The sequence below is a fragment of the Polyergus mexicanus genome, unplaced genomic scaffold (genome assembly GCF_030449975.1).
Source record: "Polyergus mexicanus isolate NDT 795.1 unplaced genomic scaffold, iyPolMexi1.0 SCAF_12, whole genome shotgun sequence".
Taxonomy (NCBI): Eukaryota; Metazoa; Arthropoda; class Insecta; order Hymenoptera; family Formicidae; genus Polyergus; species Polyergus mexicanus.
In genome coordinates, this window is record NW_027223332.1 from 5,434,568 (window position 1) to 5,461,493 (window position 26,926).

The window sequence follows — 26,926 nt, forward strand, 5'->3', positions numbered from 1 at the left end:
TAGGAAACTTTTTGTTCAGAATTAAATTTCCTATAAGATCTCAAAATCTGCCTGGAAGGTTCGGGGGGCCACCCTGTATATACATATATATATAAATATTTTAAAACATCTTTTTCTAAAAGAGAGATATAGTTTATTTTTTATTTAAAATAAACAAAAATAAAATTTTAAATATATTTAAATTATATTATTCGATTATTTTACTATTTTATGGAAACTTTTTATGGAGTATTTAAAGTTGAGTTTCGATCATGATTTTTTTCTTGTTGCAGTCTGCACCCACGACACCTAAAAACGTGGGAACCGATTGGTGAGACTTGGCGGCGCGCAAGGGTGGTGTCCACGGGCATCACTGAAAGCTGGGGCATCTCGAGGACGAGGAGGAGATCCTGGAGGAGGAGGTGGCCCGCAGGCGGGACGGAAGGTCGGAGGTGACTATCCACCCCACATGGACACCACCCCCAAAGGACCCCCCGTACCCCCCACACCGGATATCCTGTCACCATTATCTCGCCGCGGAATATCCAACTTGAGCATCATTGCGGTGCCGCTGCACCGTGCCTTATGTCGCCAACGTCAACGCTGTCGAATATCCAGTAGGAGGCATCCTTCATTGCTTTTGAAAACGTCATCTTCATTAAAGTCGTTTTCGTCGTCACCTACGTGCCTCGATCCTCTTCGTCCTCTGTACTCCGCGGTAGAAAGATCGCCGATCCGTCGTCGTCTCTTCAGTGTCCTGGGAACGAAGCGTCACGCTCGAGGATCGTCCATCGCTGCTGGCAGTGAGACGATCCTGTCCGGAGGTGACGCGAAAACGCTGGCCATTGACCACCGGATAGACGGAAAATTTTATACGTATTACGTTTTTATATCGCGTCGACGCACGTTTGATGCCTACTTTACAACAGCCGACCAGCGTCACGCCGAGAGATCGCCTCGTCTAACGGCTGTCATCTTTCTCATCGGCGAACATATCGACAGATTCCGTCCACAGAAACGCCTAACTCGAAAGTACAGCTTAAAACTACGCGAACAATGTCGCGCAGCGCTGCCACGCGGCCTATGCAAGGTGAGTAATCTTTACTTATTAATGCGCGATGCATGTTGCGTCTCGATGCGTCGAAGCGACTCGTCTTTCCGCGCTACGTTATGATAATACTTGTCAGCATCAATGATTCTCATTAGTAACAATGACATGTACATGTAATAGACGTAATACGACATGTAATATGATATCGTGGATTAAGCGTATATTGATTGATTATGATTGATTCAATTATTAACTAATTCTAACTTTGCTCTAACGGGAGTTACCCTTTTAAATTGAGTAGTCGTTTCTTGATATATACGGCAGTTTTGCCCTCAAATGACGTTTCTATGCTCATTTATTCCTTCAATCTTCTGCTATTCAATTACAGCTGTCAGTTTATTATCTCCTTTCTTTGTGCTCTATAAAGATAACAGTTATATTTTCCTAATTTTGAGAAACAAGAGATTTTATGAAGATTAGACATTTAATTTTATGAGTAATTTAATTCTATTCCATTTATTATTTTCTTATTTTAAAAGATATCCGTATTTCAGTGATATAAATAAATTAATATCCATCACATATCGCGTGCGCGTATATACAGGGTGAGGCACCTATCTTGCATATCTTAATTAATTTGTGAATTATGTTTTATGAAAAATTGTTACATATGAAAATTGCATAATTTCAGGGGGGGTCTTTACATAGTACATTAATTTTTTTTTTTATAATTGAAGATGTTTTGCTGCAGATTTGAAGATCAACCTATTTTTTTTTTTTTTTTATGGAATTTTAATTCTTTTTTATATGAATCGATTCCTCGCAATATTAGACGTAAAGAATTATAAGGATAGTATAATCAAAAATTTTTTTAATAGTTTTTTTATAGTTTAATTTGATATTTTATAATTTTACATAAACTCTCTCTATGAATTATCTCGTAAAATATTTACTTTTCTATTATTTCACTTCAATATTTTTTAGTTTATATTAGCAAATTAAAATATAAAATATCTAACTAAACTATTCAATTTTGAGCTATTCTAACTGTTTACATTTTTAACTTTTATAACTTTTTACGCCTAATATTGCGAGAAATCAATTTATTTATATAAGTTATTTAAAAAATTAGAGTGATTTAAAAAAATTGATCCTCAAATCTGTAAAACATCTCCAATTATAAAAAATTTAGATATACTATATAATGACCTCCGTGAAATTATGCAACTTTTATATGTAATAATTTCTTATAAAACATATAATTTACAAGTTAATTAAGGTGTGCAAGTTAGGTGCCTTACCGTGTATATATATATATAATAAAAAGACTGTTATTTACTTTAAATTTATTATTAATCCATTCATTATTATTATAATTCATTATTATTTTGTACTATTTATATTTCTTCTAAAGTAAAATGTAATTTTTACCGACTTGTGTTATTGTTCCGTTAAACGTTAAACGGTTTAAGTTCCCGAATCGCGTATACCATCTGTGTAGTAGAGATTTAGCTGGCGGACGGAGGGATCGATCGATCCCCTGGTCGCAGCTGCGTTCGCCACTGTCAGTGCAGCAGCAACCCTCTTTACCCCAGTAGTCATCAACGACTACTGGGTATCGTCGTCTCGAATTTTCGCCACATCGTCATCGCCAGCGTCGCGACGCCGAACGGCGCGTGGCGCCGTCGTTAGACGACGCCTCGAGGTCGCGCGAATCTCGACACCGAACCAGCAGTCCTTGTGTATGTATGTGTGTCGTGCGAAACCGTTCCGTTTCCATCGCCGGGTGAAGTGCGCCGTTGTGATCCTTCACCGGAGAAAGGAGAGAAACGCGGACACCCTCGGTGCGTGAGTGCGTGTACGTTCGCAAGCTCCTCGTTATCAATCAGTCGTCTTATCGCGCGTGCTGACTCGTCGTTGTCGACTCGCTCGGTGCGCTCCCGAGACGATGAAGGTGATGATAACGATAATGACGACGACGGTGATAATGATGATGATGGTGATGACAGTGTCGGTGCCGGTGCTATGTTAAATGAAAAACGGTGTCCGCTCCAATCACTGGCTGATCTACTTGCGACTTTGATATTCTACGAAAGGAGAGAACGCGCGTCTTGTGAGTTATAACGATAATGACGATGTAACCGTCCGGACGTCTGCTTCACTGCCGTCGTCGGTCAACGGTCTTGTCCACGTTCTTGTTTTAATCGTGCAGCGAATCGTACGAATGTCAAACGTACCAGCAAACGTTTTCAGTGGTATAATGACGAGGGTATCATAATAGATTCGCTACATCTGCCGACGTCATCGCATCCTCATCCACCTTTGCGTAATAATCGTGGGTAATCGAGGGATTTGTCAGGGTTGTTGATACGATTGTATAATATAGTCGACGATTTATCCTCTTCCGCGTTGATCCGCGTATACGCTCAGAAAATCAGCGTTGACCTCATCGCCACGGCGATCGATTGCCGTTTAAAAGCCTGTCGGGCGTTCATACGCGCCTTGTCGCTGCACGCGCTTACGCGGTAAGGCTCCTTTCTTTCTCGATTTTACACACACAATTCTTTCTTCTTCTTCTATGACATCATTGAAATTAAATTTGGTTCAAAAGAAAAGCATGATGGTAAAGATAAATTATTGGAGGAAAATTATATTCGGTTACTAAAAATTCAATTTATTTTATTTAGTGAGAAATATAGATTAAATTGTAGTTTATTTTTATTGTTGAGATGAAGAGATTAATTAATTGGAAAAATTATTTGATTTTGAGATAAATTTTCTTTTCTTTTTTGTTCGAAAAATTTTGATTAGATCTTTATCTCTGTTGTTTTAATTCGCGAAATTTTGTTGAAAAGAGAAAATTAATTTCAGTTAAACAAGAAATATCAATTAACTTCTTACTTTTATTTTCTGATGAAGATTAAGTTATTGATGAAATCTGTCGCAGTTCCGTGAATTAAAAAATTAATTTAATTCAGTTGAATGAAAAATATGGATTAAATCTTTCTTTTTATTAAATCGAATAGTTGGAGTCTCCTCCATATATAGAGATTTTTCTTTTTACTTCTTTTTCCTTCACTCGGTCTCGATATCGCTTTTTCTCTTTCTATGTCCGGACGACGATCGTTAGAACGACGTCGACGAAGCTTTCGTAGCGAGTACAGTTCTCCTTCGAAGATGACGAGTGGAAAAGTATCATGTCGCGTATTGAAATCGAACAGATAATCCCTTGTGGTCGAGAAAATTTTTGAACTTGAGGGGACGAAAAGAAGTTTAGATTTATTTTGAAAGACATGAAATTAACGGTCTCTTTCTCGAAAAGACGAGAAAAACGAGAAAAAAATAACGACCAGAAGATTGTTTTTACATATCTTTGTTTTTTACTCTTTTTTTTTTTTAATAATTTGCTTTGTAAAATAAACAAATATTGAAAAAGAACAATATTGTCGATCGGGATTATCAAATGCAAAATGCATCTCCCTTTCACTTCAGGATGAAAAGTAGGTTACTCAACCTTTTCGATTTTGCAGCTGCATTTGCGTGTCTATCGATCGATAAACCGCAGGAAATGATGGGACAGGATGAAGTTCGCGTTTTCATTTGATCGCGCAGTGAAGTTTAATTAATTAGAAATCTTTTCCGGCGTGTATCCCGAAGCGCGTCATTTAACTTGTCTTTCACGGCGACATTTATCGAGTCGGGCCGAACATAACCCGATCTTGTAAATGTATTTTTTATTTGCTGAAAGAAATTATATTAGCGTAACGATGTGAGGTTTTCTTCAGGGAAGTTTTTCGTACAATTGCCTCGTCGGAACCCCGTTCATGCCACGTGTCGTTAATCATATCTGTCGGATGCTTTACGAACGCACACGCGATCAATAATAAACACGCAGATGGACAATCAACTAGTGGCTGAATTATTGCAAGGTTGTAAGTAAATAGACGGTTCATCGAGAATTCTATTATATCTGGCAGTTGATTGAATGTGTCGATCGTAAGATTACCTAAGCAGCATGGAGACAAATTGTTGATTTTGTAGCCGTAAAATGGTAAAGCCGGTTATCTTTACCGAAAATGAGTTTTCGGTATCTTAAGCGTACGAATATTGGCTTCATTATCAGGAGAATTGTGCAAATGCATTCACATATCGTTTTTAAGTTTTTAAACATATTCATTTTCTTTGAATTTATCAAAAAGCTCTATTATTACAGTAATTATTAATTAATTTATTGAAAAATAATACTTTCAAGAAATCTATCGCTCCATCGTGAACACTTTTATCTTTTGTTATGAGAGGAAAAAGAAAAGAGTTTGATGGTTATTGTTTACAGGCTGATACTTCTAGATGTAACGACGCAATTTAATCTTTTTTTACTTAATCGCTTAGCTCGCAATCAATGGAAAACTGGTACCGCGTTATACGAAATATCTTTACTTGCTGTAATGATCGCTGACATTCATTGATAACTTCAAAGTAAATTTCCGTATAACGATAACTTGATGGAAGAAACATCTTATCAATATCGATGACAATCAACGTTAGAAATTACATATTTTTAGCTAATTAAGCTTCAAGATATAAACAGATGATTAAAGTTTAAGTTACTTCAAATCGAGTTTAATTAATTTAGTCAATCACACAGCTTAAGTGTTTAAAAAAACTTAATTTGTATTTTAATCAACAAGATTTTTAAAGTTGAGAATTAGAGAACTGTCATAAGTTTTTCAATTATAAATCTAATTCTGTCAAAGAATTTGTCGTCATGTGACCGTTAAATAGACATCCTGCATGTAGAGACGCTGATTTACGCAAGACGATGATTCTGTTTGTTGGCCTGGAAAACTTAAACTAGAGCGATTTAATAACACTCTCGACACTCGTAGGGAATATGAATAGTTCAGTTATTATTAATACCTCATAGCTGGTTTGTACAATATATGCATTGGGATAATGATTATTTAATACATTCGATATAGCATATATCTATATATCTTGTACTACTCTAATATCTACTATTAATGACGCGAGTATTTATTAAATTTCTATGCTATCATACACACACACATACATATATATATAAATATTGATTATATTTTTAACGTTTTATAGATTTCTAACAGCTCAAAGATAGAAAATATATGTTAAGCAAAAAAATATTTTCTAGCAATTATCCATTATTTTTATTATATATATATATATATATATAATTTTCTTTAACAAATTAAATTTTTTACAAGATTTTTCTAGCAAAAAGATATAAAAGTGTAATCGTGGCTTTTTCTAACTTTTTAATTTTGCTTGTAAAAAAGATCTCTAAAAAATCATATACAAATATGTTTTAAAAACAGCAAACTCTCCCATTCTTGAAATACGAGAACACAGAAAACTTTTTGTAAGCAATCAATGTCTAGAATTGCAAATTTGCGTCACACTGAGAACGCATTGTCGTTTATGTCAATCTACGGATGGAATTATACACAAACGAAAGTAGTTCGAGAGTAGCCAGCCGGCGATAGGATCGATCGGCTGACTGGAGAAATATACACGTGGGAGAGAAAAAGCAGCCCATGTATATTGACAATCGCGAGAATTTATTAAAAAAGTTCCACGATATTCCAGACAGATCTCTCCTTTATGCATGCCTTATGAAGTAGCTTGAAAATTATTTTTATTTCTTGATATTGACAAAAGATACTTTTTATCCTTGAGATGTCTGAATTGTTATCTGCAAGATGTGACATTTCCCTATAGAGATATCTTAATTTATTTACTAGATTTTAAATTACACCTGTTAGAATAAATTTTGTTAAAATCTGGTAATATAATGAATATAATGAATATCTGGTAATATAACGAATATAAAAATTAAAAACTTTTTTAATTTTTGAAAAGATACCGCAAGAATTGAAATTCTTTATATTTTTTGTGATTTAATTATTTTAGTTTGAGAAAATTAATTATCGAAATTCAAAAAATTTGAGACATTATAAATTCTTTTCACTTAGACTTATGGGTCTAGGGGATAAAATGTCGTTGATTGCTGTGCGACCTTTTGCTTGCGACAGCAATGTTTGGATGTCCCATTTTTGTGTACGTTTCTTGGAAAATTGCGACTTCGCGTGGGTCGTTTCATTATTGTTTCGTTATACAATAATTCGAAAATGAATTAGCCGACATTATGTTCCTTCGATTTTCGGCAGCGGTTCTTATCGTAATGTACGCAGTGCGACATATAATGAGAAAGACTTTCTTCTCTTTATTTGTTTTAATATACATTTCTTTATATTCTTCATATTTCATATTAATTGTGCGTTACGTTTTGATATTGTTTTAACGTGATATTGCTTTGCTAGAGTCAAATTATCTTGCAGTTTACAATTAATCTAACATTGAATCTTACAATTAATCGCGTTTATAAAATTGTATCGAACAAAATCGTAATTAAACGGATAGTTTAGTTTGGAAAAATAGAAATAAAAGTAGTATCTGCTTTTGTTTATAAAGATATTTGCTTTCGAGGAACATTAAGGGATTTGGATTTGTAGTCTAGAATAATCGTTAATCCAAATGGCTTTGCGTTACATCATTGCAACACACAATCACAGCATTTGTTATTACCATACAGCTGCATTGTCGGGGGGGGGGGGGGGAAGACAGAAAAAAGGCGCCTGACTCATTATCAGTATGCGCTGCTCGTATGGGTGTATAGAACCGGCTGTATCACCAACAAAGCCGGATAATTGAAACGAATGACAGGGTGCCCTGGTCGAGTGCCAATTATCGAATACACATCGCTGTATTATTACGGTTAAAGGTGCGAAAAGCTCTACACTATATAGCTAGCGTCGTATATCGCTCGTGTTTTTTCTAAGTACTTTACTTTGGCTTCGCATAAAACGATACGAGTTACATAACGGATCTCACAATCAGATGCTGCAAAAAGTATGACGCGATGCATAAGAGTACAATATAATAAGAGTACGCGATCGTATCGGATCTCTCTCTCGAATCTTCGTTTTATATTCAACCACGTCTCTAAGATTCGTATCTTCGAGAAAGTTGTAATATGATGAAGATAAACAATATTAGTCACATGTATCAATATTGTAAATGTTATTTTATTTAATGGTTGAATTACAATGTTAATTTTTTTTTCTAAATATTGGAAGCTCATAATATTTTATCCAAGACATTTTCATACACAAAAGATTTTGCCAAAAATTACACAATTAATCTCGGATGCCGAAAATTTTGTTCGGTGATGTAAGCGATAAGAATTGCGTTACGTTTATTTCCACCTCACGTTGTTTTCGTATCAATGATAAACGACATCTTGTCATCGAGACGCGATAACACGAGTCATCGATGATAACAAACCGATGATAACGCCTTTGTAACTCAATTCCCATCGAGTTCTGATGCAAATATATCGATGACGATCCCGTTTATTTTACGATTAAACGGAATCCTGCGTGCGCGAACCTCGTAAAATTCTCTTTGAGGAGGGAAATAAATATGTGACGTATGCGCGAAGAGGAAAAAATAAATGGATGTATATATGTATTTCGGTCGCAAGCTGACACCTCGAGATTGTGATGTGTTCCGAACTTTCTCTTTCTCCTTTTCATCGCTCACGTTTTCGAGTCAAACTTTTATTTTCGTGCGCGTATAATGCAGGATGTCTTCAAAGTATTATCCTTATACTTCTGTTTCTAGAAAGAGATGGAGAATCAATTAAATCTCAACTTTAATCGATGTTTATTAGAGAAGATTCACTGAGCTATTATTACCCGTATTGACGTAACTGCTATATTTTTCATCTAGTCTCCGGTATCTATGATTCGTGGAAAAAGCGCTCGATTTCTCGTTTACTCTTTATCTATTAAAAGTAACTATCAACATTTATATGAATTTGAATAAAAGTACTCTTGCTATATAATGGATCAGTATAACAGCCTGCAATAGCGGTAAAGAGAATCGTTACGCTAATGTATTTACCAAGGGAAATGGAGTGTGCTTCCAGACGAAAATCTAGACGAGATTATGAAAGCCCCTGTTGTAAACTTCTGCGTGTCACACCGTGTCAGAAAATCCGGGGTTAATTATGACGAACATATATCCACATCCGTATTCGCATATGTAACCATCACTCTATACTTAGCATTACGAGTATAGGATGATTTGTTTACGATTTCTCGGAGTGAGACAACCAACAGCTGACTTAAATAAAAGAACAGAAAGATCTAAAATAGAAAATAGTTAATGTGAAAGAGAGAGAAACATAATTGATATTAATATTGTATACATATTGTATAATATATATTGTCTTTATTGTTATTTATAATTAGTATATGACGCATTTTATACTTACTTAAAAAATTAATTAAATAAATAATTACTCGATTATAAATATGACGAATCATATTTTTTTTATTAGATATACAAAATTTTGAGTAGTAATATACGAGTATGATGTTTTTTCTTTTACTTACGACTTACTTTTATGTTAAATATTAGCGGCGGATATTTATCGTATTAGGCAACACATTATTTCCCTCGATAATACTTCGACATATCGGAAACGATTTTCTGGTCGAGTACCATTATATCTTATGTAAGAGCCGCCCCTCTTATACTCTGCGTCTTTCGATGCGATCGACTGATGGGTTTGACATCAACGTCGTAATGCTTGAAAATATCGGTCTTGAATACGCGCGGCCACTATAAATCCGTTCGCCATTATTTCGGGAAGAAGCCTGGATATTTTTGTTACTAGACGCGAAAATACAGAAGTGGCGGCGGATGACTTTCGCGAACGATGACATCATTCTAGTATGTGAGATCAAGGACGACGAAGAGCGTACTGAACGCTGCTTTTCGAAGGATCTGCGCTCGTCTAAGTACACATATACATATACTCATTCGTAAAAGTATTTTTGTTCTTGACAAATATTTCCTCAAGCACATTAGGTTCATCGTGTTTATTAATTAAACTAAAACATACATTAATGAATTTGCTTTTATATTTTTTTTTTATATTTTCGAAATTAATTGAATAGCCTTTTTCAAAAAATAATAAAAAGAATCAATCAATTTTTCTAATGAAGAAACGTTTTAATTTTTTGTTTGTTTTAAAGTTTTATTATTAGAAATCGTCCACGAGTAAACAGTTGAAAATTTTTATGTTTTTTGCACCGCCATTATTCGCGATAAACTTGGACGAGATGGAAATGCGTCTTTTCACGACATACGGTTGTGCCGTTTTATTATCTATCCAATGGAGGGGGGGGGGGGGTGGATGGGGGTTATTCGGATCTGCAAGCGGAACGAACGCGCCGCTTTCGAGAGTAGTCAATTATTATTTACGCGTAAATAGTACAGGTAGCTGATTTTATGGGCGTACTATCTAGAATTAACGAGAAATGGCTTTAGAAAACAGGATACTGTGAGCCGTCATCCGCTTATTACGAGCATCTCCGGTTACTGACACATAAACGCGGCATTTAGCTTACACGTGGGTGGATAAGTGTGCGTTGCAATCTTTTTCTATGACATGTTTTTGCAACGATGAGAGAAATATTTATTTAAGTTTAAGAGTATTTCAATATATATGATAAATGTGTAAATAGAATATAGCGGGCTATATATCTATTAGAAGGGATATTATTATTTTGATATACCTTTCAATTCCATTTATTTATTCAGAGAGAAAGAGAGGGAGAGAGTTTGACATGTCTGTTAAACATTTTATTTATTTATTTATTTATCAACTTCGCAAAGCTGTGTGAAAAATTTTTTTTTGCCAATTTTTCTTGTTTTATTTATAAATAAAATTGATAAAAAATATGGTATTCTAACATAAATCTTAAAATAATCTTTTTCTTACTTTAAATAGCAGTTTTTGTAAGTGCGTTTGTGTACGTTTTTTGGATTTTTTAAATTCTGTAAGAAGATAAATATTGTTATTTTTACTTCTGAGCAAAATTCTGTAAATCTTAATTGGTCTTAAACTAATATTGCAAGTACAATAATCTGGTTAGATTTCGCAGTTTTCCTGTTTCCTTGATAACAGAAGTCGTCAGGAAGGCGGGTTAAAGATAACTCGTCTAACCGCATTACAGAATGTATAACGAGAATAATGATAATAACAATAATAATAATAATAATAATACTGCATTTCTTTTTTTTACACATAGCAATTTGGTGGCAGCCTGAATTAATTCTTATAAGTTATATAAATTATATGATTAATTATAAAAAGAGAGTATAATTTGTAAGCTAATTGTGATCCATTTGCAGTACAAAAACATGTTTTATTTTGATATAAGTAAATATACTTTTCTTAAAAAATTATAATATAGAAGCAATACCTTTGATAATAAATGATAAATTTTGCTACAAGTCCGTGCATTAAATTCTTTCCTTATTGCGATGATTAATCTTTACTTGGAAAGTTTCCAAAAATCGACCGCAAGGGACGATTATTGATATCAAATTGTGACATTCCCGTTGTGAATAATTCCGATTGCGGTCTTTTCCATCGTTGTCTACATGATCTTTCTCCATGCACAATTCTCAATCACGATCCCATGTTTACTATTACATATAGGCGTAGCGATTGCTTTGAGGAGATGTTTCAAGACTTCGTCGAAGGAGGAACGTGTTTTCTTGTGTTCCGCAAAACGAGCAAAACTTCTGCGAATCCAGATTTCCGTGACGCGTTTATGGAAACCGAAAAGACTCGACAAATTTCCCTGAAATTTTTTCAGGCGAAGAACTGCGGGCAACTGTGTTCTACTGGGTAAAAGGATATTTACGCTTTGTACATGGTGATAGACAGCATCGAGCGGAGGGTTTCGAGTGACACGAACCCCCGAGAGAATATCGATCGGACAACTGGATCGCCGGTACGAGAGGCAGTCCAGTAGAAGTTCTGTAGCCTAGTACAGTGAAATTGGGATCACGAGGGGCCAGCTGGCGGACTAATGCGGTCCCGCAATGATCCGCGAGGACGAGAAGACGGTGGTGGGCCCCAGGTGGAAGAACTATGTAAGAGGCGAAGCGCGAAGCGGGAGGGAAGAGGTCGTCTCGCCGCCGGCGGCGGCATGGCTCAGGTGCCAGAAAGTGGCAGAAGAGGTTGGCCTTATAGAGGATTTATAGTTTGCGTAGGATAGACGATGAGCGTCGAGGTCGACACGCTGGAACTCGAGGTCTTCGAGGTGAGTCCTCAGCCCCTCTCGAGGATGCGACGAACGGAAGTCACCGCGAGACGCGTGAAAAAGAAGTGATCACGTCTCCGAGATAACAAGGAGATCGTGTTCGAAAAAATGCGGTGTACTCGACGATACGATCGTCGAGCAGTCATTGAGTAGGAAAAATTTTAATACGCTAATTCGGATGTATTAACTGCTTAATTTCTCGTGCTCTATTGCGTCTTATGCGATACCTCTAATTAAGATAAAATCATGAAATCTTTTTATTCTTTGAAAAGAGATTTAAATAAGTAGAAAATTTTGATATGTTAGAATTTTAGTTTTCTCTAATTTGATATTAATATAGAGCGAAAGGATAAATTATATTATTATTTAATAGCTTTTTATTAAATAAGGAAGAGATATATGTGATATTTTCTGTAAAGATAAATTGATTAACTAGCTTATAGCATCTTATATGACAAATATATAATTTTACATATGACTTTATGTACTTACGTAAACTTAATGATTATATACTTATACAATAATTATAGTTACAATAGCCTGTTGCATAACGCAATGCGAAGAAGGCAAGCATAATTTTTAATAGATATATGCAGACTACACTGCATCTTCTTCCAAAAGCATTTCATCATTTCTTTTTATATTTTTGCTGAATATACGTTTATCTTTTAATTTTATAAATATTACATAAATACAAAAAATTTATAGTACATAGTATATATATAAATTTAATATTTTTTGCCGTTCACAATATATACAAAGAAATTTTATATTATTTTACCGCGAGTTGAGAATAGATTGTTGCAAGAGCAATTCGACTTTCCGAGTACGTAACGCCGAGGCTGAAGAGTTATGCAACTTTCGATACTATGCAATAGACTTCCGTTCGCTGGCCCGCGTGCTGTTTGACAAGTAATGCGCTTTGAACGTGACTTTGTCGGTGAACATGATTGAATTATTATATATTGCGAAATATATTTGCCAAATAATTAGCAAGATTAACGCGGACACATCCCTTTCCTTACCCAGTTTCGATTTTTATCGCATCTTATTCGTATTAGTCAGATCATTCATAGTTGTCCACGCGAAGAAGATCAATGTTTGAAAATAATTGATCAATTTTGTCACGATGATATATATCTATTCGTATACAAATCTTCATTATAGAATACATGCAAGTTCTTCGCGAGAAAAATATATTAAAAAAATATACTTTTTATCTAAAATATGTTTTTTTCGTAAAATTGATTTTTTTTTTTAAGTTTTATTTTTAGCAACCGTCTTGTATTTCCTTGCTGCAAGCTCAATCTTGTTACACATGAAATTGCCATCGCGTGTAATTTGGAACCAGTTTGCGAGAGTAAATCGGAGCATTTGAGCCATTCAGTCGAATCTTCGTACAGTTTGGTCAAGCAAACTCCGTATATATTTTCAGCTATTAACGAGCATTTTAACATAATGTAGTGTCAACATGCAAAATGGATATTATAAAAGATAAGTCTAAAAAATATTCCAGATAATATAACAATAATAAAGATAACGTATGAGGATAAAACAATAACGATACAATAAATCGATATATTAATTCGGATATTGAACAATTATGAAAAAATTTCTTCTTGCATTCAGTTGTGCAATTTTTATTAATTATTTAAAAGATACATTTCAACACTAAGCAATTCGTGCTTATGCATTTTGGTATCTTTCATCACCATAAACTTTGACAGAGATTCTTATCCGCGAAGAAAAAAAATTAAAGGCGACAAGTGCACACAGCCACGGTTTATAGCTCGATAAAGACGTTTACATCTATCGATGCACTGAAGCTTTATCGCGAGTACCGGAAAAAGTCTCGATTCACTTTGTCCGTGACATGTTTTCACGCACGCGTGCCGTGCGGTCTATACTCGTACATGCCACGCTGCTTTTCACGCGTTTTCTAGAGCACCCACGATCTTCGGCGAGTTTATTTTATACCCACATGAATCGGGTAAATTGCCGGCAAAGTAGTACACACGGTGTAATCGATATTTACGCGCATGAAGAGTATATTACAACGATGGTTACTTCTTTAATCGAGGCACGTACGCACGCGTAACGTAAAATTATATTAATTTTCTAAATTATAATTAAATATATATTATATTAAAATTATCAAAATTCTCATCTGTATATTTATTTATTGTATGCATTATTTATATCTTATCTATAATCTATAGTAGATTAAACGATATCGTTTATAATTGATTTGAATAGGGAACCGATTTTTTTTTAGACCTCTTTCGACGACCATTCCTTCTTTTTACATGATCTTTTAAAAATGCAATATCATGAGATGATGTTGAAGTCCCGTGAAGCTTTTCAAAATAGTCGATTTATTTTTAAACGTCGATACAAACAAGATTTGCAGAAGTAGATGACGGCGCTATAATTTAATCCTATTATATACTTTAAAAATTAAATCGAATAGTCACTAGTCCCGCTAAGAGTTTGATCATATAACCAGATTGTATTTAGCATTTAATCGTTTTTAAAAAATCTCGATATTGATCATTTGTTTTAATAATTTTCAAACAATTCTGTATTAATGAGATAATATTCTTTATATTCACGTTATTAATTTTGGACTATACCTTTACCTTGCATTCTCTCGTTTTTATTCGATCTTCTCTATGAAGGATCCGCGTAATAGCTAATGAGAATTCTTCTTCTCATTATAATCATGAAAAGTAATAGACACGAAAAAGCGCATCTGTCGTGCCAAACGGCGTGTCCTCGACCGATCGTTTCTACCCGCCCTTGAACGTGAATCGAGTAACGTGAATGTATTCATGTCGTGTGACCATAAGGTGAAGGATTACGACGACGAGGCCGAATTAGCGGATGCGGCGATACGTCGTGGTACTGCGAGGACATCCAGGAGCAGCGAGACAGGTAGCCGCAGATGTTCGACGCAGGAGGCCGAGGAAGACGACAACGGTGGCGGCGGTGGTAACGGTCGCAGAAAGCGAAAGAAACGGCGGAAAATACAGCAGCGGAGCAAGCTGCAGCTGCAACAACCACAGCTGGAGGTAACGATCAGTAGCGGTGGTCAGCAGCGGTCACATGCGACGCTCACTCTTGCTTCGTCGTCCGATGAGGTTGAGGCGGTGGGCGAGTGCTCGAAGAGAGATTCGTCCAGTAGTCTGGGTGGCGGTAGCCGGCATAACACCCTACGGGAATCCCTGTTGACAGTGTTAGGCAAGTTGGTGATTTGGAAGGGCACCAGGTACCGCTCCGCTACCGCTGCTTCGTCTTCCTCGTCGGTGCCACCGAATTCACCACCCGCCACCGAGTGCATCGGTCGTAGCACGTCCTTCTTCTCCAGCGGTGAGTTCCCACGAACAGGATCGTCGAGTTTTTTTTTTTTTTTCTGGGAGTTGCACCGCTGGCCTCAATCAAGGTCCCAAGCGCGATTGCGATATCTGTATCAACTTATTCATATACTTTTATTTTTGTGCTATATTGTGAAATATTGTCGATATCCTTAGAGAAAATTTCTTGTTGACATAAATTATTACGATCTACTTTATATACTCTTCATCTTATAATTCTTTTTCTTTTTATTGGAAAGAGGGAATCGCGAGGTTCCTCTTTTATCACACAATCGCGATTTCACTTTTCTCGATGTAATTATCGCGAACAGAATAATGCATATTACGCAACAGAGATACAATGATCAATGTTACGATCAATGTTATTTTAATGCAAATTTTTGCGACCGTATACTTTGTCCAATCATCAAGGTTCCGCGCCTTGGACATTTGAATGATTTATTAAATTCCATAAATAAAAGACGAGTATATATATGTAACACCCACGTACTTTTCACGAACACGTGATAGCGAGGTGTACTCGCTGTAAGATCGATTCGATAGTTCTTCGTGGTAATATTAATGTGGAGTTTGCCACATTTCGCAAGTATGACGTGCCAACGATTAATAGTTTAGCCAGTTATATAGAACTGCATAGTAGATATATAATAAACGAGTGTAAAGCAATATGTGTTATAGATTAACCGATTAACTACGAAAAAAATCGACTGTAGAATTATTATGTCTTCCTTTTCACGATTGTTCGAATTGTATTTTTCATTCGTGCAAACAAATTTTTGTCTCTTTCCTTAATATCTCTAATCGTTTACTGTCATCATTTTTTTCAATGCAATGCGAATGACAAACACCTGTATATAATATCTAATGAGAATCATTGATATTTTTTTACAAACATAGAGGCTTATGTACAATAAAAATGTTTTCTTTATTGTGTCATCTTTACAGAAACAGAGAGGCGGATTCGCGCCAACAATCGCGAGTACAACTCACAGTTTAATTATGCGGTAAGAGAAAAGTATCTTCTTACATTCTTTAATATTTTATCAGAGCCTTGTATGAATAAAATTAAAAAAATTAAAAATATATTGTATATTGTTATAAAGAAAAATTCAATATCTGAAGATAATAAAAACATTACGTACGAATATTTTTATTCTTTTGCAGAATAATTACATCAAGACGTCCAAATATTCGGTTCTGACGTTCCTACCATTGAATTTGTTCGAGCAGTTTCAGCGGCTCGCTAACTTTTACTTCCTATGTCTGTTGGTGCTTCAGATGATCCCCGCCATATCCTCCTTAACCCCTATCACCACAGCCATACCGCTTATAGGGGTACTCACGCTCACTGCCGTCAAAGATGCCTACGATGACTTTGTAAGTTTCTTTTCTTATCCTCAATTTGCTTTCGTTATTTTTTGCTACATTCTGCGAAAATATACAAGAATGATTAAATGAGCTATATATTAAAACTAGTATCCAGACTAATATGAAAAAAGTTGTAAAATTATATATAAATATATAATTATAAACGTTATTTAGAAAAATATGCAGATAAAAAATGACTAACTTTTGAGAGAGATAGAAAAAAGTAGAACATTATTTCGCGAAAAAATGTGATGCGGCAATTTAATTTTTAGCAACGGCATAGCAACGATTCTCAAGTAAATAATAGGAAATCCCGAACATTGCGGGGAACTAATCTTCGTGAGGAGAAATGGTCGCAAGTTCAAGTAGGCGATGTAATCAGAATGGAGAACGATCAGTTTGTCGCAGCGGACGTTTTGCTCTTGTCAACAAGCGAGCCGAACGGTCTCTGTTATATCGAAACAGCAGAATTGGACGGGTATAGTCTATAAAATCGCTCAATTATATACGATTAAACATATATCTATAGAGATGGACCGTTGCAATAATCTGTGAAACTTGTGTAGGGAGACGAATTTGAAGTGTCGTCAGTGCTTGCCCGAAACTGCCGAGATGATGGATAATCATGAATTAATCGGCCAATTCGATGGAGAAATCGTTTGCGAAACCCCGAATAATTTGTTGAATAAATTCGATGGAACACTCACGTGGAGAGGACAAAAGTAAGATTTAATATCGTAAATGGAACAAAACGAGAACCGAGTATTTTAAATGAAATATTCCGCAGAAGATCATGTTTCTTGCAAAAACTGGAGATAGCTGGTTCTTGTTTTGCGCGTATCAAGTTTATTTAACTCTCATTTATATCAGGTGAGAGATGTCTACGTTAATGTTTGGCAAATATTGCAGATACGCATTGGATAACGACAAGATTATTTTACGAGGCTGTGTTCTCAGGAACACGCAGTGGTGCTATGGCATGGTGATCTTTGCAGGCAAGGATACCAAACTGATGCAAAACTCAGGGAAGACCAAGTTTAAGAGAACCTCTATAGATAGGCTGCTGAATCTTCTCATCATCGGGATAGTGTTTTTTTTACTTTCCTTATGTCTGTTCTGCATGGTCGGCTGTGGTATTTGGGAAAGTTTGGTAGGTCGTTATTTCCAAACGTATCTACCATGGGACTCGTTAGTGCCGAACGAGCCTATAACCGGTGCCACAGTGATCGCTCTACTCGTGTTCTTTTCGTACTCTATTGTACTGAACACAGTGGTGCCAATCAGTTTGTATGTGAGTGTCGAAGTTATTCGATTTGTTCAGTCGTTTTTGATAAATTGGGATGAAGAAATGTACTACGCGCCCACAAAAACGCACGCTAAAGCTAGGACTACTACGTTAAACGAAGAGCTCGGCCAAATAGAATATATATTCTCTGATAAAACCGGGACATTGACGCAGAACATAATGACTTTCAACAAGTGTTCTGTGGCAGGAAAATGTTACGGCGACATCATCGATGAGGTTACTGGCGAGGTCATCGATTTGAGCGAGGTGAGTTGCTCCTTTTATTAATACGAAGATCTCTGACTCTCGATGCTGACGATAGGGTACGTGTGCTACACATTTATATAATTGTTACTTATTATAAAATTATATACATATTGTTCAAGATAAGAGCAATACGTTATCCGCATTATATAGCTATGCTTCCAATGTTGGGCAAAAAGAATATTAGTCATATATGCTTCTGCTAAAAATTTTTTGTTATTGTACAGAGGAGGGAATCATATTGCATTGGGAATATAATAATAATTATAATATTTTATTCTCATATTATATATTCTTTTTTATTATAATTTTTATTATTTTTTAACATAATTTCTAATGTTCTAATTTCTGATATAAAGTTTATGCGAGAAACTATAAAATATATCTCTTTTTCTTTTTGTAATTGTTTTAGCAAAACGTATTAAAACATACATCACTAGTATAAAATCGGCATTGAAAATGTCCTCGCACACATTGTTACATGCTTACATAACTTGTCGACTATTCCTGAGTGTCGATATACATTGCGACTTTTTTTTAATCATACACGATGTTTTTCTTTAGTTATATGCAAATTTAATCTCAATATGTATCATGGTCGTAACTTTGCAAGAGATTTCATATACATCACTTAGCATGTGTGTGCTGCATGTATAGACGGACAGAGCTGTTCCGACGCCAACGATGCGATGGAAGAGCGGACAGGAATTTGTACGTCCAGTTTATACACCTTTAAGTGGTCCGAACGTACGTCTTCTGGAACAAGCAGACAGAGTATCCAATACAACACCGGAACCCGGTATCAACGGCAGCCCAAAGATTCCACACAAGTCTTCAGTACGCATGTTGATAATTAGCACTTCTTGTCACGGAATCTGTACATGCTATCGCTTTTATCTGTTTGTCATTGTGATTGTACGCATCATATTCAATATTATCTGTTTATCATTGCATTCTATATCATACACAATATCATGTAAGTCAAAGCATTTCTAATATCTTTGTTATGCTCAATAAAGTAACTCATACCTCAAACGTGTCTGCATTGATGCCTTATATAACTATATTTGTATCTCATTTCTGTTCTCTCTTACGCGTTAAAATTTTGTTATAAAATAGATACGTTATGTTCTTGCTCTTATTTTTTTCTTTACTATATTAATACATTGTTAATCTTAATTTCTTTTATAATTGTCTTGTAATATATATGCTTCAGAGAAAATTCAACTAATAATATATATATATATATAACTTGTGTCTCTTTTTTCAATTAATTTATTTTTATGAAGATAAAATATATTATTCTGAGTAATATATATGAAGATTTCTAGCTTTCTATCTAGCTTTCTTTACTTTCTTTCTTAACAGCAGAATTTTCGATTTTTCGTTAATATGATTAATTTTTCCCCTTCTATATTACTAACTTCATTATAATATACACAAAAAAAAACAATCAAGTTCTTGAAAAATCTCTTCGTATATTTTGCAGACAATGCCACCTTTGGATTTCTCATTTAACAAGGATTACGAACCAGACTTCAAGTTCTATGATCCTGCCCTGCTTGAAGCCGTAAAACGAGGGAATCAAGATGTCCACAGTTTTTTCAGATTACTGGCACTCTGTCACACTGTTATGCCGGAAGAGAAACATGGCAAGATTGAATATCAAGCACAATCGCCTGATGAGGCTGCTCTTGTATCTGCTGCTAGAAATTTTGGCTTTGTCTTTAAGGAAAGATCGCCCAATAGTATAACGATCGAAGTAATGGGAAAAAAAGAGATATACGAATTACTCTGCATTCTGGATTTTAATAACGTACGAAAGAGAATGTCCGTAATTTTGAGAAAAGACGGACATCTTCGATTGTATTGCAAAGGAGCAGATAATGTTATTTACGAGCGATTGAAAAAAGGTAGCGAAGAAATAATGGCGAAAACATTGGATCATTTGAATAAGTTTGCAGGCGAAGGTTTAAGAACTTTGTGCCTTTCCGTGAGGGACTTGGACGAAAGTTTTTTCAATAATTGGAAACAACGTCATCAAGAAGCGGCATTAAGCCAAGAACATAGAGACGACAAGCTGGACGCGATTTATGAAGAGATAGAGAAAGATATGTCATTATTGGGTGCTACTGCCATTGAAGATAAATTGCAAGATGGTGTGCCTCAGACCATTGCCAATCTGAGTCTCGCTGGTATCAAGCTTTGGGTATTAACTGGTGACAAGCAGGGTAAGTTTTTGAACATAAACATTATAACATGTAAACATATTTGTATCTTTTAATAAAATAACATTTTCACATTAAACTCTTTTACAGAGACAGCTATCAACATCGGATACTCGTGTCAGTTGCTGACGGACGATCTCACGGATGTCTTCGTGATAGATGCTACCACTTATGACGGTGTGGAGGCACAATTAACGCGATATTTGGATACCATTAAGACAGCCTCAACTCAACAAAAACGGCCGACTCTTTCCATCGTCACATTCAGGTGGGATAAGGAAAGGTCAGGCACATGAAAGAGACGGAGTACAATCTATACCTAACTCCTTCTATTGCTGATTCTGATTCGTTTAATTCGTTTAAAAAAAGAAAAGAAAAATTGATCTTTCATAATGAATGTGGCATTATGTTTCATGTAATGCTTTATATGTCTATATAGTTGTGTTTATATAAAAATTTATTATATTTAACCACAGGGAGACTCTTATGCTTTATATCCAAGTTAGTGGATCTTGCAATGCAATTTAAATTATAATTATTATCCAGAAAATAAGAAATAAAAATATTCTTAGACATTTATTCTCGGACAATTATAAGAATGTGATGACGAATTATATTTTATTACAGCGCTTAATTCATTGTATGTGCATTGATTTTATACATTTCATTTTCTATTTATCTATCGCCAAGATCCAACTTAATGATATGCATGTGTATCCGATAGTATTATCTAGTACCTTTTGTATTTAAGAAAGCATTACAAAATTGTCTTTGTATCTTGCAACTATCAAAGATATCGAAACTTGCGAAACATTATTGTTGATAATATAATCAGCAATATAACCAAGCTGTTTTTTAGGATGATAGACTGATTGATAGAAATCTGATTTTTTAAATCACTTCAGATATTTTCCAGATACTGCACATGTCATATCTGAAGTATTCTATGATTTAGTGTGATATATTTATAATCATAGATAACTGAGAATTATCATGATGCTTGATATTCACTCCTTCTCTTTCTGTATGCTTAATAATATAATCTTAGTGACATTAGTATATACTAACATAATTGGTATGTTGCTTGTATCACGTTGTTGTATATATAGTTATTAATACAACACGTTGTGTATCGTTTATAATTAATATGCATTATTTTTAATAACATAAGGTTTCAAAATTTCCTGTTGTTTTGTTAATGATGAGGTTGCGATTTATTATTTATTATTATCTTTTCTCATAACTATTCATTGGTCTAATTTTTGTTATAACGCTATATCTTATGAATTTAATGAAGTCGAGTTCATTTAAATAAATATTAGATCGTTATTTGTTTTGAATGAAGTAACCACATTTTACTTGAAGCCTCTTTTCTTTGCACAGCAGTGATACAGAATACAATCCTAGTAGAGATGAACAGGATGAACATGAAATGGAGCATTCAACAGGATTTGCAGTGGTTATCAATGGACATTCTTTAGTTCACGCGTTGCATCCACAGCTGGAACAGCTTTTTCTAGACGTGTCTAGTCAATGTAAGTTCAAATCATTTATATTTAGATTTATATTTACATTTAATATAATATGAATTTTACAGGTAAAGCTGTAATATGTTGTCGGGTGACACCGCTGCAGAAAGCGATGGTCGTTGAATTGATTAAGAAAAATAAATCCGCGGTGACTTTGGCAATTGGTGATGGCGCCAATGACGTTTCGATGATAAAAACGGCTCATATTGGCGTTGGTATCAGTGGGCAGGAAGGATTGCAGGCCGTGTTGGCCTCGGACTATTCGATAGGGCAATTTAGATTCTTAGAAAGATTACTTTTGGTCCATGGCAGGTGGTCATACTACAGAATGAGTAAATTCCTTAGATATTTTTTTTATAAGAACTTTGCATTCACTCTCTGTCACATTTGGTTTGCCTTTTTCTGTGGATTCAGTGCACAGGTAAGACATTTGAATACTTCGCACATTATCGTATTATAATAATGAAAAAAAATACAATTAAAAACAAATGATGTTTCAAAGGCGAATATGATTTATAATACTCCTTTGTAAGAGCTTGCTCCAAAGTCGAGATATTTGGAATATGAATTTAAGTTTTTCTCTGATAATACATTGTAGAAAATAATAGATGGATTGCGAGCGATTAAAATTGTACAATTGTAATCAATCATCTCTTGTATATATTTTTTTGCAGACTGTGTTTGATCCTATGTACATTTCTGTCTACAATCTATTTTATACTTCGTTACCGGTTTTGGCAGTTGGTATTTTTGATCAAGATGTTAATGACAAGAACAGTCTAATGTATCCAAAATTATACGCACCAGGATTGCAGAATTTGCTCTTCAATAAGAAGGAATTTTGTTGGAGCGCTCTGCATGGATTTTATGCGAGTTGTGTATTATTTTTAGTACCTTATGGTAAATATTTTGCACCTATTTATTGAAAGAGCTCTATATTAATGCTCATTCTTAAATAAATCATAACAATATAAATCTATACACGCGCACATATTTTATATATTTCAACAGGAACATACAAAGATGGAGTGTCACCAAAGGGTTATGTACTTTCTGATCACATGTTGCTGGGCAGTGTAGTAGCTACTATATTAGTTATAGTTGTAACCGTTCAAATAGCCCTCGACACGTCGTATTGGACAGTTTTTAACCACATTATGGTGTGGGGTTCGCTTATTTGGTATTTTATTTTAGATTATTTCTACAACTTTGTCATAGGTGGTAGTTATGTGGGCAGCCTTACGATGGTAGGTATTGTTGCACGAATCGTTTATATTCTCCAAAATTACAAGCATTTTAATTATTTAACTTGTATTTGCAGGCTATGTCGGAGGCGACCTTTTGGTTTACAACGGTGATATCTTGTATAATTCTCGTTATACCGGTACTTTCGTGGCGATTCTTTTTTATGGATGTCAGGCCGACATTGTCCGACAGAGTCAGATTGAAACAGAGGCTGGCACAATTGCGTTCCCGTCAAAGTCAGGATATACTGCGTACACCGTCTACGAGACGTACACGACGATCTCTACGGTCGGGTTATGCTTTCGCTCACCAAGAGGGTTTCGGCAGACTTATCACGTCCGGGAAAATTATGCGCAAATTGCCAAATGGTGCTGATTTTAAGTTTTCTATGCCTTTTACGAACAATGTTACAAAACAAGTTAATGTTGCCACAACATCACCAAAGGACAATAGTACATCTAGAAATTCGCACACATTGGACACTATTAATTTATAATAACTCGAAAATATCAGTTATAACTTAACAAGACACTAAAGTGCAGGTGATTCTAGTGAATTTTTCTTAATTTATTTAGTTATGAATATTTGTTAAGATAAAATTTTTAATGCATCGGTTTTATTAATTTCAATGTATCTCATTGAAATCTTATCTTATCTTATCTTTTTTTTTATTGAGAGGCGTAAGTGATATATTCGCGAGAATCTCGTAAAGAATCGATGAATGATTTATTTTGAAGAACATTTTTGAACAATTAGAATCACTATTATGATCTATAAAGGATACTTATAAACGATAAGTGACAACATTAAAATAAATGTGTGTCTTTAATACAAAGAATTCTAATGGGATACATTGAATTACACTACAATAGAAGTAGCATATGCTATTTATGTCTATACATCATATTAAGCATTAAGCAAATCTATTATAATTATGACTTAAATATTATATTTTCACGTGTTCAATAATTTTTTAATTATATCTTTGCACTTTTGCCAAGTAAATGCATGAAATATGCATACTTGATTTAAGATTTTGGTGTTGCAATTCTTTTCATTATGTATGTAAATGATAATTTTATAATCATATGTACACTGTATGGAAAAAATAGCTTATGCTACATTATAATATGTTTGTAATTGTTATAAAATTTCATATTTGTTGGAAAACAATCCTGAATATCTCAGCATATAGACAAAATCTTTGATTTCTGTTTTTAACAAATGTTATGATAATTGTGTTTAGATTCTTTTTGTGTGTTGATATAGAACAACTTGAAGTAAGTATTAATAGAAAATGTTGAAAAATGTTTTTTATTTAATATAAAATTAATTTTTAACCATATAATAATTGGATAAATGAATTTATTATAGTTATTTTTTTTATTCATGCATATATTATGGGTGAACTTAATTTATTATTAAAATAATATTAAGATAATTCTTTTGCACAATATATACAAAGCATTTCTCTCATTGCAAGTTTTAAACAATTGAAAGAATACATTTTCTGTATATAGTACTGTTTATAATTTTTGATCCATTTTATTGAAAATTGTAGCATAAAAATTAATATAATAATGGTGAAAAGAATAATTTACATTGCCATGCACTCCTCATGTATATAACAGAAATGTCACATAGAGAGGTGTCAAAATCTTGTAAAAAATATCTTGTCTCTCTTGTATTATATTATTCTAGTATGAACATAGTTGTAAAAACAGAAAATGTTTACACGATATATTATGATAAGAATAGTAGTTATATTAATAATTGCCTTTATAAGATATGAATATAACAAAGGATTTAAAATATTGTATTATAGCATTGATTGTAAATATTTTAAAGAGATATATATTATATATTAAATGTTAAGTATACATTTTTTAAAAGAAAGTAATATATATAGATATATATAGATCGATTTAAAGGAAATATGAAGATAGTAGCTATATCGTATTACATTATCGCGGATAAAAAGTTTGCCTTGGACTGACTACTGAATATATATAATATTAAAGTGAAAAAGAAACAGTAGTAAAACAATGGAGAGTATGTATTTCTACTTTTAATATTATAATAAAGTTTAGGGAGGAATAGTCTGTATGGGAAAAATGTTCCAATCACAATCAAAAGATCTTTCTCAAATAGAGAACCTTAAAATTTTGGTTGCTTTGAAATATTGTGCCTAATCGTCAAACTATACAGAGCGTCTCAAACTCGCTTAAAATTTCGTTAGTTTATATTTATGTGAGATGTACTTTTCGTTTTCTATGTGAATAACAAACAAATGTGAAATAAGTATGTGGATTACTTAAATTATTAATTTCACAGATGTAGGTATTCATTAGTTTTTGCAATAATCTCTTTTGTATCATAAAATATATGCTCATCCAAAGTTTGCAATACAAAAATGAATTCTTTCTTATAAACTTCTGAAGTTTTTCTTTCGCTTATCATAAAACATCAAATTTTAACATGTTGCAGTCTTAAAGAAAATAAATTATTGCTCAGGGATCCATGAAATAGTAGTATAATATTTATTCTCAATTTGAATGATAATTGATGAGTTTTATATGTCATATCCCATTATATATTACTTATTATAAAAAAAAATTGTTTTAAATTTTTGTTTGAAAATTTTTTTGAGAATAGAATTTTATTTTTAAAATAAAGTTTACAAATAATAAAAATATTACCTTATTATTTACGTAAATAATTTTTGCATGTGGTAAAGATAAAGTACCAAGAATCATATAAATGGACTGAAAGAATATATTTAAAAACTAAAAACGACGCTAGAATTGTATAATAAATTTCATCAAATCAAATATTGAAACATATACATCATACTATCATGATAATGCCTCATTATTGAAATATAAACATATTTGCTCTTCATATGTGGAAAAAATAAACTTATATAATTATATATAAACAAAATATAATAACTTATATTTTTTTGAAAAATTGATTTATGCATTTATTTTCATTATTTTTTATATTCATAATAATCTTTTAATTATCACTTTATACAAGATTGTTAACATGCATGATGTACATATACATCATGAGTTTGTCACTTACACGTAAAACCCTTATCTGCAAAATTAAATATCGAAATTCTGAAAAGATGTATTTTGTAACATATATGCATACATACAGATTTATTTTAGATATGTTATATATATATATATATATAAATAATTTATCTTTTTTTTATTTTTAAATTACATAGTCTAAAAGCTTTCTATTAACGTCTGAATTAATTTTTTGATTAATATTGCATAGAAAAATTATACAGATATTTGGAAATTTTGATAATTAATCTTGATGTGCTTACTTAATGTAAAATGTATAAGAGTAATATGTAATCATAAA

At 33.7% G+C, this 26,926-nt stretch overlaps 1 protein-coding gene and 1 long non-coding RNA gene across 11 annotated transcripts in view; one reads left to right on the forward strand and one right to left on the reverse strand.

Moving 5' to 3' along the window:
- Atp8b (ATPase phospholipid transporting 8B) overlaps positions 1-26,076 on the forward strand; it is a 47,823-nt gene extending 21,747 nt beyond the window's left edge. For 2 of the 9 annotated variants that reach the window (XM_070305346.1, XM_070305345.1), the window contains exons 2-17: positions 273-1,069; positions 11,803-12,169; positions 15,102-15,621; positions 16,572-16,630; positions 16,791-17,003; positions 17,267-17,472; positions 17,561-17,716; positions 17,904-18,546; positions 19,201-19,380; positions 20,033-20,774; positions 20,862-21,054; positions 22,155-22,306; positions 22,369-22,721; positions 22,975-23,200; positions 23,312-23,547; positions 23,622-26,076. In XM_070305346.1, coding sequence (XP_070161447.1) covers positions 12,032-12,169; positions 15,102-15,621; positions 16,572-16,630; positions 16,791-17,003; positions 17,267-17,472; positions 17,561-17,716; positions 17,904-18,546; positions 19,201-19,380; positions 20,033-20,774; positions 20,862-21,054; positions 22,155-22,306; positions 22,369-22,721; positions 22,975-23,200; positions 23,312-23,547; positions 23,622-24,041 — 4,437 coding nt within the window. In that variant the 5' untranslated portion in view covers positions 273-1,069; positions 11,803-12,031 and the 3' untranslated portion in view covers positions 24,042-26,076. Of the gene's footprint in view, positions 1-272; positions 1,070-3,388; positions 3,556-11,802; positions 12,253-15,101; positions 15,622-16,571; positions 16,631-16,790; positions 17,004-17,266; positions 17,473-17,560; positions 17,717-17,903; positions 18,547-19,200; positions 19,381-20,032; positions 20,775-20,861; positions 21,055-22,154; positions 22,307-22,368; positions 22,722-22,974; positions 23,201-23,311; positions 23,548-23,621 lie in introns of those variants that run through there. The other 7 variants (XM_070305348.1, XM_070305349.1, XM_070305350.1 and 4 more) reach the window with 7 other exon arrangements.
- LOC138938417 (uncharacterized) lies at positions 8,208-9,982 on the reverse strand. Of its 2 annotated transcripts, none has more exons than XR_011447693.1 (4): positions 9,533-9,982; positions 9,032-9,276; positions 8,824-8,912; positions 8,208-8,745 (listed from the first exon to the last, which is right to left on the reverse strand). It is a non-coding gene; the product is annotated as an uncharacterized lncRNA (long non-coding RNA). The 2 variants fall into 2 exon arrangements; XR_011447694.1 differs by having other exon boundaries at positions 8,824-8,925.
- Positions 26,077-26,926: the final 850 nt, after the last annotated feature.